This window comes from Emys orbicularis, chromosome 1 (assembly GCF_028017835.1).
Source record: "Emys orbicularis isolate rEmyOrb1 chromosome 1, rEmyOrb1.hap1, whole genome shotgun sequence".
Lineage (NCBI taxonomy): Eukaryota > Metazoa > Chordata > Testudines > Emydidae > Emys > Emys orbicularis.
In genome coordinates, this window is record NC_088683.1 from 142,472,421 (window position 1) to 142,484,778 (window position 12,358).

The window sequence follows — 12,358 nt, forward strand, 5'->3', positions numbered from 1 at the left end:
ACTTTTATCAAAGCAAATGAGATCAGATCCCACCTTCAAGTCTAGTGGAAACAACATTCATTCATATATATCAACTGCCAATTAAATGCTTTTTACCTTGACACATTTTAGCAAAAAGGATGAGCTTCTTTCTGGCCACAGAGCTTATCTAGGTGTGGAAAGATTTACCCAAACTGAAACAGGAAAATGACTTCTGAGTCCCAGCAGGGGAACAAGAACTCCATGGAGACCAGGACAAGAGAACAGAATGGGGAAACAGGGACTGTAGACTGAAAATGCTGGAAGACACAAGGACAAGAACTCCTGAGAAGCCTCTGACCTTTAGCCTGTTCTCACCTTTATGGTAAAGCTGACCTCTATTACTTGAGCTAAATAAGTAATTGATAGTAGTAGTAGGCTGTTATCCTCCATGTAGATCAGCCACTAGAGGAGGATACAACAAATACTTCACCAGTAGCCCACACCCATGCCCAGTTCTATTTCTAGCTCTGGAAGGGAGTGGGATGTAGTGGTTACAGACAGCACTCAAGCCCATAGGTTTGACACATTCCTTCAGAAAAGCAGTGTGGATGAGATTTGGGTATGCTGTTTTAGACAGGGCTCTATCCCCAGCTCTGACTGCCGTGACCTCCTGCAAACTCCCAGCTCTCCATCTGTGAAAAGGGTGGTGTGGGGGAATAGTTCCTTGCCTTCTTTATTATTCTTTTCCAGTAACAATAGCTGTGAAGTGCACAGAGCTATTAATACCAGTAAGTAGAACAGGGGTAGGCAACCTATGGCACGTGTGCCGAAGGCGGCACGCGAGCTGATTTTCAGTGGCACTCTCACTGCCCGGGTCCTGGCCACCGGTCCGGGGGGCTCTGCATTTTAATTTAATTTTAAATGAAGCTTCTTAAACATTTTAAAAACATTATTTACTTTACATACAACAATAGTTTAGTTATATATTATAGACTTATAGAAAGAGACCTTCTAAAAATGTTAAAATATATTACTGGCATGCAAAACCTTAAATTAGAGTGAATAAATGAAGACTCGGCACAGCACTTCTGAAAGGTTGCCGACTCCTGAAGTAGAAGAACATGTTGGGTGGGGTGTGCTTTGTCATAATAGAGTCTGAGTCTACTCCTATTGATATCAACACTTCAATGCAAGCAGGATTGAGCCATAAAAGAACAAGAAATTAATACTCCTGCCTTTGATGTGTATCAGTTGGAGACCTCACAGCACCTTGGAGCTGCTGCATTCTGAGTCCCGCTATGAGGATTCACACTGGACTGTAGCATTTGCTTCCTGTACCCAGCCTGTTCTTGAGAGTTTTCTGGATGTTGTGTTTGGTGTGGGAGCGAGAGTGTGATATTACTGCAGCCAACCCAGTGCTGTAGAGATAGCAACTGTCTGCTGCAGATCTCTGAGACAGACACAGAGAGCAGAAAGTGCTTGCACCCTGTATCCATTCTGGCCAAGCTAGAGGGAAATGGACATGATTGTTCAACCTGCATTCAGAATAGGGGCCTGCAAAGTTAGATCTCCCCTACCTCAAGTTTTAAGTCACTGGAACAAGGACATTTCCTCTCAGTGAGGCAGACACTTACTTCTCTTCATATCACCCCAGTAAAAACACCCTCAGCTCAGTACTGCCCCCTTTACCTCACACTATTTCAATCCTGATCCAGAATTGCACCATGTGACACTTGGACAACAGGAGGGGCTTAGAGCAAGTGACTAGGGTGACCAGTCAGCAAATGTGAAAAATTGGGACAGGGAAAAGGACCCAAAAATCGGGACTGTCCCTATAAAGTCGGGACATCTGGTCACCCTACAAGTGACCAGGGCTGGGTAAATATTTCCAATGCACCCCCCTCAGCAGCCCATAACATTTGAGAGAGAAGGGGTGTGAGGAGCAGGAGAATCAAGGGGAGGGGAGTGAACAAATAGACAGCAAGCAGCTCCTAGTGGTGCAGAAGGGAAATTGGTAGTACTTGTGTTTCCAAGGCAATTCTCACACTTCTAAATATTTGTAAAACCAGCATGGAGGAGAAGTGGGGGAGACAAATGAGGAGAGAATGATACAGAAAGAAGAGAGATGGAGTGGAGGGAGACAGTGAGAAAAAGAGGGGTAGCCAAAGCAGGAGAGACAGAGATATCAGAGCCGACAGCAAACACCACATGCAGCAAAAATCCTACAGGACAAGATAAGAACAATTCAGAGTTTAGGGTTTTGTTGTTTGTTTTTGTTTTTTATAAATTATTTTATTTTCATTAGCGTACAAAAGGTATAAATACAATTCATATCGAACAATATTTGACCAAAATATTGGACGTTTCTGCAGAGCAAAAAAAGCTTGGAAGCAACAGAAAGCACACAAAGCCAGCCTCTCACTCATCTCTGTGGACCTTTGGCACCCAGAGCAGCAACAGAGCGGGTGAAGAACACAAAAAGAACGGGGAGTACGGCCGAGTACTGAAGCCTCCAATATATAAAATATGTCTGAAAGCATCTGAGAAGAGGTAAATGCCCACCTCCTGCATTGCTATTGCCTGTTCAAACGGCAACAAAAAACAGACCCATGCTTCTGTCCACATTAGGGTTGACCCCAAGATATCCAGAGTCACATTTCAATGTGACAGAGCGTACCATTTCCCTGAGCAGTGTGCACTGGGACTTTTGTCTGAAAATCTGGCTTTTAGTTTGACCCCACAGACAGCTGATGGGACTGTTTCATAGCACAACGGTATCACCCTTTTTAGAAAAATTCCCTGCTGGATGGTATCAGAGAAACCACGCTAGGACTTGCTAGCAATAACCTGTGTTTTAACACAGTTGTGGCTAACACACTTTAATGCTAGTGATGACAAGGTCATTGTGTACAATCCCTTTAAAAAAACAACCTCAAAAACTGAGACAGAAGAAAGAGTTTCAATACTAGAAGGTAAGTGAAGGGTCACATGCCCACAGTATAGAAACTACTTCAGAAGAGACAAGAAATTCGGTCATCTGTCTGTGCAACTTGATGAGGAAACCTAAAGAATCACAGGCACTGACTTAGCCATGATCAATTAAGCTCACCCATGGGTTTACCACCTTGAATAGTTTGAGAGAGCCCTTGCTGACTGGCCCAGTTGGAGAGATGAACCAGGGAGTTGCAGGGCGGCTTGTTAAGCACAAGGAAACTTTTTCTGGACTAGCAATTAATGCACTGCCTACAAGTAACCCCAAGCGAACATAAACTAATTTTCTACATCTGGTCCTAGTTACAAAGTAATTGTGACAGAGGCATTAGGAACTGGTTTCTTGGCTTTTCTAGGTAGATACAGGAAGTGCAGAGCAGTCAGTTGGGAGCACACGAGAACACAAGTGGGAGATGCCATCAAATCCTGACAAGCGGGAAGTGCATGAAGACACAAAAGAGGTACCTGGCGCAAACTCTCTTTGCTGACTGCTATGCTGATGAGATTGCTTTGAATGCAATGGCACCTCAGCCAGTGTAGCTTGGGAACTTGTGAGATAAGCATTTTTTAGAACTGGAGCTATCAGCAACAATTCACCATTTACAATTAAATACAGAGATTACATGTGACTATGATTGAAGCGTTTTTTCTGGCATCAGAAAATGTCTACACAAAGTTTGATGTTTTGGAAAATTAAACAGCAAGATAATATTCACCAATAGAGAGACTTATGTGACATATAATGCAAAGACCGTGACACAATGATGAAAGTCTGGTTGCTGGGGGCATCCAGATAGGACTTGTGGTCTGCCAATGACCTTTAAAAACAGATCAGTACATGCAAAAAAGGGGACACCCACAGTTTGCTTAACAGAGGGACAAATGAGCAATTAACTGTACATAATGAATGTGAAAGGAAAGATTCTGACAGCTGTACATAAAGAATATGAAATGGACAGGATGGTAGCTGCCCTCTTTTTAAATATACAGCAGATGTGCAGCCCATGTAACCTATAGGTCTCAATATGCAGTGCTCCAATTTGATGCAAGTTGAGGCTGGTGGATCAAGGAGGATTGCATGCTGGGACTTGTGGTCTCCACTGACTGCAACCCAGAATTAAAGATGAGGGCTGCTACAGGACACATTATGGAGCCCGATGAGCAGTACTTTGGCCACTCTTTTGTGCCTTGGAAAATGTCTATAATCTTATTTTTGGTTAAACTCATATTCAGATTAAATGATTATATAAAACTGACTGAACTGGTCATGATTTGAGATATCTATGGTTATTATACCACATGCAATTGGAATCAGCCATTCAGACTGCTGCAGGAGAGGCTCTTATTTGCTGAGAAAAAAGTTAAACAAAACAAAGAAAAGCTTCAGACATCAGTTTATTCCTAAAATGCAGCAAACTTTATTCATAAAAGAAATTAAAAAAAAATGTTTCTGATTGACTGACCTATAGAATCTAGTATTTAAGGCAATTAGAATGCTGCATTTCAGGAATAGTCAATGGCATGCCTTTCTCAGCCAGTTTCTGTCAGGTCCAATGATCCATTCAATTTCACTTTTAGAGCTGTTAGGAATAAAAGAAACAGTGATGGTCATAATATAAATATTGCTTACTTAGAAGTGATCATAGGAGCTTTTCTCACATCCCTAATGATGGGGGATCTTTATTTGGTAAAAGGGTTGTCACAGGATAATGAGCAGCAGAACAATTAACAGGAACTGGGATCCATCAGCCTTGAAAGGGAATTATCCTGCAGAGTAAAAGGGTGGCTATAGAGGCATGGGGCTTGTTCCTATTCTTTGTTCGTTGAACACTGCTTACAGTTGCACAGGGACATCAGGCTTGTACCCTCTCTTCTTTCTCTGAACTTTGCCTTAGACAGGAGAGTTACTCTGCGGGGTAAGAGATGGCACAGACTGTACCTCTTCTTCCTTCTCTAAACGAATCTTAATATATGCTGCATGAGCACAGGAGCGTTGTGAGATCCAAGGTGCCTGGGCACTAAAGCACTATTAATCTGATCCCCACTGCAGGAATTCCTAGTCAAAGTGATGCTTAGCTGCTAAGGAGCAGGATTAGCTCTCTCACACCATCTCCCATCAAGATTCTCAATACAGCATTAATACTGATAACAAAGACATCACACATTATCCTTGCCTTCCCCCAGTGCACGTGCAGCGATCTCCCTTCCAAAAAGGGCCATGGTCCCTATCGGCTACTGTAAAGCCCCCAAATCTACTATTTGCTTCTTGTTAAGGCCACAGATATCTGGCCTCCAGTTCCCCCTTTGTCCCCAGGATACTTCTCATGATTCCACCCAGAACTCATCTACAAGGTGCAGGGATGGGAGCAAGTTCCACGTCCAAGTCCGCTGTCTCCATCATTCACATGCCAATTTGCTGTCAAAGCTGGAGAGTCCAATGGCAAAGGCCTGGAGGGCACACAGGGGGTAATTATAGTCCAGAGTGAACAAGTCTTCTGCTACACGACCAAACTGCATCACAATGTAGTCAGCTAGGGAGGCAGAGAGAGGGGGTCAGAGACCAACTAATTCATAAAGAGAGAGGTAAGAGGAGAAAGAGTAAAACAGTTCCAAATACACCTGACTGGAGAGACTATCTCATCTTCTTCTCCTTACCAGAGTGGCTCAGAATCTGCTTTTCTACAACAGTCCTGCTGACTTCTTTTACGGAGCAATCCATACCTATGCTTTGGCTGGGACAGCAATCCCATATTACTCTCCTTTCCATCTTCAGCAGAAGGCCTGCATTCGCCTCTCCTCTGATGCAGCTATCCTGTCATCCCCTCCACCTCTAGAGTGAAGGGGAGGTCCCATATCACTCCAAATGTCCCAAGATCCTCTGGACTATATCCCCCATCCCGTTCTTGCCCATCCCATATCCCTTGTGTAGAGCAGTGTTCCCATATTTCCCCAGCCCTAATGAAACAGTGCTCTTTTCCTCACTAGAGTGGCAGCCCCACATCTCCCACCCCACCCCGGCACAACCCTTAGCTCTTACGGTCATTCTCATGGACAATCTGGAAGTTCTTCACCGAGGCCTGAGTGACTCTCCCATGGAAATTCAAGACGTACGACTGAGTGTCATCATTCCAGACTGGAGCCTTGTTGTGCAGCTCAATCAGGTTTTCCAGGTTTTTATTTTGCCATTTTGATAGCAAACTCTCATGTTCCTGCTCAAGAGAAAAATTATACTTGGGAGGGTCCCCTTTTAGTCACTGCTTCCCTCAGGTTGTGTTTAGTCTGCAACCATGAGTCCCCCTGATCTAGTGAACAGTGAACTCAACCCTGCTGAAATAAGATCCTGCAGGAGATATTTCCATACTTTCCCAGTCCTGAGGTTCTCTCTCCTGCTGGGCCCATGCAATCCTAACCAGGAGACACAGTGAGAGCACCTTCTGCACCCGCTCTCAATGTACTGGCAGGAGTCTATTTCTAACCCCCTGGGAGCCTTTTCCTCCAGTACCAAACCTCCAATTCCCACCTTGTAACCTTCAAAGCAAAAAGAAATAACCAGGATATCTTTAACTCCCTGATGCAAGAAGTTGGGATGTTGTAGTGGGAAATTCAAAGGCTGCAGTGGGCTACAAGTATGTATGGATTAAAGTGCTTTCCCCCCATTCTACCCGGTTTAGGTATAGGTACACAAACACATGGAAATGTGAAGGGGCGTAAAACAGCACGTTCACTACATCTGAGAAGAACAGTAAATTCGGAGGAACTGCAAACAGTAGTGAGGACAAAGTGGCAAGGACAAGTGACAAAATGAACTTCAATCTTAAAAAATAAAAGCTATTAAAATTGAGAAAAACTATCCAAACTGAAGTTATTCCATGGAGGGAGATGCTTGGAAAGCAGTTGTTTGGGGAGGTTTGAGTGATTAATTTATTTATGGTAAAAATCTGAGTAGGATGTAGTGAGCTGTCTGTTGCTTCTTGGGTTTGTTTGTTTGTCTTTTAAATAGGTTTACTAATTAATTGTATCTCTGATTTTATTTGTTTCTCTAAGGATGCCCATAGGACTTTGGGAATGAGCATCAACAAATTACATTTAGAAATGGCAGTGGGGCCATCATTTAGAGAAGAACAGTCACTGCTTATTCAGAGGCATCATGTCACAGACCAGGTAGATGATGATGAATCTATATGGGCTAAATTTGTGGCTGGTATTTGAGCAAAGCCACAGATAGCCACTCCTGAACCCTGTATCCCAGGTAAGGGGCCAGCCTCGATTGCAGTCCCTATGCTCTCCTGAGCACTATGGGCCTCTCTTAGGGCTGGTCTACACTGGGGGGGGGGGGGATCGATCTAAGATACGCAACTTCAGCTATGTGAATAGCGTAGCTGAAGTCGAAGTATCTTAGATCGATTTACCTCGGGTCCTCACGGCGCGGGATCGACGGCCGCGGCTCCCCGTCGACTCCGCTACTGCCTCTCGCTCTGGTGGAGTTCCGGAGTCGACAGGGAGCGCGTTCGGGGATCGATTTATCGTGTCTAGACGAGACATGATAAATCAATCCCCGATAGATTGATTACTACCCGCCGATCTGGTGGGTAGTGAAGACATACCCTTAGACTCACAGATTTTAAGGCCAATAAAATGGATAGGGGAAAGAGATTGGGCAATGGACTGGATCCCCCCTACTGCACTATCTAGTGCAGTGGGTCTCAAACTTTTTTTACTGGAGACCCCTTTCACACAGCAAGCCTCTGAGTGCGACCCCCCTAATAAATTAAACACACTTTTAAATATATTTAACACCACTGTAAATGCTGGAGGCAAGCAGGGTTTAGGGTGGAGGTTGACAGCTCGTGACCCCTCATGTAATAACCTTGTGACCCTCTGAGGGGTCCTGACCCCGAGTTTGAGAACCCCTGATCTAGTGGATGCATACTGCATTCTCCTAAGGGATGATGAATCAACTGTGATCTCCAAGAACTCAATCAGGCATAGTGACCTCCTGAGATATAATGACTCCCATAGCCCACACTGGGGTGGTTGGCTCTATATCGCCCCCTAGTAAGGGCTGTGCCTTGGCACATCTGGTCCTATATATTTCTAGTGAGACCACATCTGGAATACTGTATTCAGTTCAGGGCATTTAATTACAAGAAAACTACTGACAAATTGGAATGAGTTCAGCAAAGTGGAAAAAAAACAGTTAGGGTTAGATAAATGGACTTATGCCCTCTCTTCCATTGATATGGTTGTTTCTCTCCATGCTTCACTCTTGACTGTTTTGCCTCTCTCTCATCACAACGTCTGCTCAGACAGAACCCAGCCTTGGCTCACCCCCGGCCCCAACATCCACTTCTTCTGCGCCTGCTCGGGCTCTTGCGCTGTGGAGCGTGTCTAGCAGAAATCCTGTGACCAGGACCGCTTCCTCCACTACAGATTTGTTCTCTCCTCCTTTCGTTCTGCCATCTTCCTAGAGAAATAACTCTGCTTCTCCAATTTAACTGAATCCCATGCCTGCAATCCCAGCCTCCTTTTCACCAGCTCTGAGTCAAATCCCCTCCTCTTGCCCCCGGGATATGTCTAAGTCTTGCAGATTCTTTCTGCATAACATCTTTAACATATGGTCTTTCCTATCCATCCACACAGCTACAACACTCGTTCAGGCTCTCATCATCTCGGGTGTCTATTGCTGCAACATCCTTTTCTTGGGCATAACAAATGCAGTCCTGCTCCGCTCATATCCAGTCAGAATGCTGCATTTTCCTGGCCTCTTGCTTTGACCATGTCATTCCTCTCTTTATATCCCTCTACTTCTCTATCGCATCAAACATAAGATTCTTACTTGGCTTCACTGTCAAGGCCCTTTATAGCCTATACCCACTCTATTTAGCTCTCATTCGCTATCTAAATGTCAACTCCCATCTCCGATTGGCCCATGATGTCAGCCTTCATCACCCACTTGTTAAAATTTTCCAACAGCACCTTCATGCTTTCTTCACGTTGCCCCTCATGCTTGGGAGGCCCTCCCTGTAGAGACCTGCAAAGAGATCTGATTATCCTTGTTTGAATCCTTCTTTAAAACTCTCCTTTTCTAGGATTCCTGAAAAAAAAAAAACTGGACAATGGCTAGGCTGCTGGTGTGCTGAGACCACTGCCCGTCACGCTGACCAATATTGCCTCATTGTTTTCTTGTGCTTCTTTCTCTGTCTGCATCCACCTGTTGTCTCTCGATTTATACTTAGAATGTAAAGTCTTTAGGCCAGGGACCGTCTTTTTGTTCTGTGTTTGTACAGCACCTAGCACAATGGAGTCCAGCCATGACTAGGGCTCCTACACACTACAGGAATAAAAAAAGAGCTAAATATGGTCCGCCTGGCTAAACGACAAGTAAGGAGAGAGGCAAAATTTAGAGAGTTGCACAAGGGCTACAAGCAAGAAGAAATACGCTGAAATTAAGAAAATGACATTTTAAGCTGAATATCAAGAAAAGTTTACCAATCATGAACCTATCAGATCAACCAGTTTCCCAAGGGCAATGGTGGAATCCTATTATGGGAGTAATTTAAAAGTGGTCTGGAAAAGCACAGTGTAGTGAAGAATCCCATGCTAACTTCCAGATGGGATAGTTGGGACCCAACAGGTCTTTTCCCTCTAATTTCTATGATTGCCAATAATGGACATTTGGATCTCTAAGATATTAAAACTTTCTTCCTTGCGCCACTAGAATCTGACCCAGTTCCAAACTTACATTTCGTGGTCTGATTGGAATCCGCTTGTGGTTCATGTTCATCCCTGGAATGATCACGGACATCTTCCTGGGGCCCTTGAATCCTAGGACATTGGTTTCCTAAAAGACAAGGAAATAAGTTCTTTTCAACACTACCTCATCCAGGAGAGAAGATAATGAGATTGACCTTTAATACCCTGTCTACCCTGGAATCAGAAACATGCCAGCTACATCTGTATTTAAACACTGTTGCAATCAGCATTGTTTCCTTGACTATTAGTGATACAATTCTTTTTCTCCTCCAAAACCACATTAACCAAACAGTACTATAGATAATCTTCCAAATATAACCTAAAGCATGGTTTTATTACACAATTTGGCTAGTGTCATTCTCGGACAATAAATGTGGTTCATATTGTTGAGGGGAAATGTGCTAGATTCCTGCTAGCAACAGAGATATAAACACAATTATAGATAGCATAACTCTGACTGTGTCTGTACTTTGTCAATTCTCCAGGGATCTTATAGTCTAAATGGACAATCTATTTAATTCTCCTTAGCTTTTGATTTATTTTTAAGGCTATATTTAGTAGTTTCTCCCAAACTGTGACCTTGTAGATAAGATAAAAGAAACTCATGGGGGATCTGGAGTCAGCATATGGCTTAGCTTTCATCCTGAAACAAACAAGTCTACTCCAAAGTGCAGCAGGGAATTCCACATATCTTCGCTGCCCTACAGGTGGAGTAAGAGGAAGTTACTTACCTGTAACTGGAGGATCTTCAAGATGTGTGGTCCCTATATGTATTCCAGTGTGGGTTATGCATGCGCACCATGCTCCTGGAGTCGGAGAATTTGAAAGTAGTGTCCATTGGTCTGTGCATGTGCCACAGTTCGCCTTGTGTTCCTGACCAAGATGATAAAGGGCAGGGAGGACCAACTGCCTCTTCAGTTCCTTCTCCACCGCGAATCAGATAAGATCCAAAGCAGAGGGGAAGAACAGTGGGTAGTGGAATACACAGAGGTACCACACATCTCAAAGAACTTCCACTTACAGGTAAGTAACCTCCTCTTCTTCTTTGAGTGATGGTCCTTTGTATTCCACTGAGGGTGACAGACAAGCAGTACTTAAGCAAGAGGAGGGTGCAAGGATGAGGCTGGCAGGGATGAGCAGCGAACAGCTATCCCAAATGAGGCATCAGTAGCCAAGTCTTATATCAGGGAACAATGTCTTGCAAACATGTGAACAGAGCTCCATGTGGCCACCTTGGTACGTCCTGAAGAGACGCTACAGTCATGGCTTGGGCTCTCATTGAGTGCTCGGATACCTCCAAAGAAGGGGGGAGGTTAGAGAGCTTATAGCAGTGTAGACTGCATCCCAAAATCCATTTGGAAATTCTCTGGGTGGAGTCAGGTGGTGACTCCCTAGCAGAGCAGATAGATTCCCAAGGTGGGTACTAGTGCCAGGGTCCCCAATATGGCCAGTAGGAGGGGTCAACAGCTCATGGCGGCAGTCCCCATGGTATGAGGTACCAATGACTGAGCCAGGTGAGGCGTTGGTTGGTTCTTGGGTTTTGTGGGTCTCCTGGGGTGTGGTTCCTCTCATGGCTCCGAGTCTCTTGAGGAGGAAAGGGAAGACTCAGGTTCCAATGGCGATAACATCGGTGCTGATGGGGAGGTGCACGTTGTGTATGGTGGGGGTGATAAGCTCTATCCTGCCAGCAGGTCTCTGGAAGGCAACATACACTCTCTGGAAATAGAAAGTCCCAATGGGGGAGGGGATTCAGGATCTGGGGGAGGGAAAATGTCATGTGGTGTGGCCACGGATCTGGACCTCCCTGGTTTAATAGGCACCTTTCTGTTTGGGCCACAAGTGCCAGTGATGAGTATGGTATCCGGTGGTGGTCTACATTCACCAGTGCCAGAAGGTCTCGGTGTCTTATGAAGAGCTGGGGATGATGGTACTGATGAAGCGTGGTGTGCAGCTGGTGAAGCCCTATGTTTCATGGCTTTCTTATCGTGTCTATGGGACTGGGGACGTATGACATCCTCCTGGGCTGAGTCGGTGGGTTTGCTCGTAGGTACGTCCAGTATCTTTGGAATGGACTTAGAGGAAGACTTAGCCCAATGCTTATGGGAGTGCTTCCTGATCTCCCGACTAAGCCCCACCATGGGGTTTGTGGGGGTGGATCCTCCGGCACCGGAGTTGAACTTTACAGCAGGAGGCACACTTCTTGCTGATTCAGGATGATGTACAGGGGGGATTCCACAGCCTGGATCTGATTGAGGCCTCATGGCCATTTCCATGGGGTACTTACGGAGGTGAAAAGCCTGTCCTTCTCGGGTGCGGCTTGGGAAGGACTGACAAATACTGTACCAATCTGCAATGTGAGCCTGTCCCAAGCAGTAGAGGCAGTGTTGGGGGTCATCACTGATGGAGAAGGATTGCGGGCAGGAGGTGCAGAGTTTGGAGTCTGGAGTTCTGGGCACAGTCAGGTACCCAAATAGGGCATGGGTGAGAATGGAGGGGACCCCTGTAGCCTAATCTAATTCTAAAACTATTAAAACGATCAAAACTACTAAATCTATTAAAACTTCTAAAACTACAAACTATTTACAGCTAACACTATTGTTTTTCAGAAACGACATCAGAGCTGAAGACACAGTTTCTGACCTGGACCACGCGG

The 12,358-nt window shown here is 44.9% G+C and overlaps 2 protein-coding genes across 2 annotated transcripts in view; both read right to left on the bottom strand.

The window, feature by feature from the left end:
* TEAD4 (TEA domain transcription factor 4) overlaps positions 1–106 on the bottom strand; it is a 79,084-nt gene extending 78,978 nt beyond the window's left edge. The window contains 1 exon segment of the mRNA XM_065412322.1: positions 97–106. Coding sequence (XP_065268394.1) covers positions 97–106 — 10 coding nt within the window.
* Positions 107–5,349: 5,243 nt separating this feature from the next.
* The window catches only part of TULP3 (TUB like protein 3), an 81,218-nt gene continuing 74,209 nt past the window's right edge, over positions 5,350–12,358 (bottom strand). Inside the window, exons 9-11 of the mRNA XM_065420705.1 lie at positions 9,695–9,793; positions 5,990–6,161; positions 5,350–5,483 (exon numbers count right to left, since the gene is read on the bottom strand). Of these exons, the coding sequence (XP_065276777.1) occupies positions 5,350–5,483; positions 5,990–6,161; positions 9,695–9,793 (405 nt within the window). The remainder of the gene's footprint in view (positions 5,484–5,989; positions 6,162–9,694; positions 9,794–12,358) is intronic.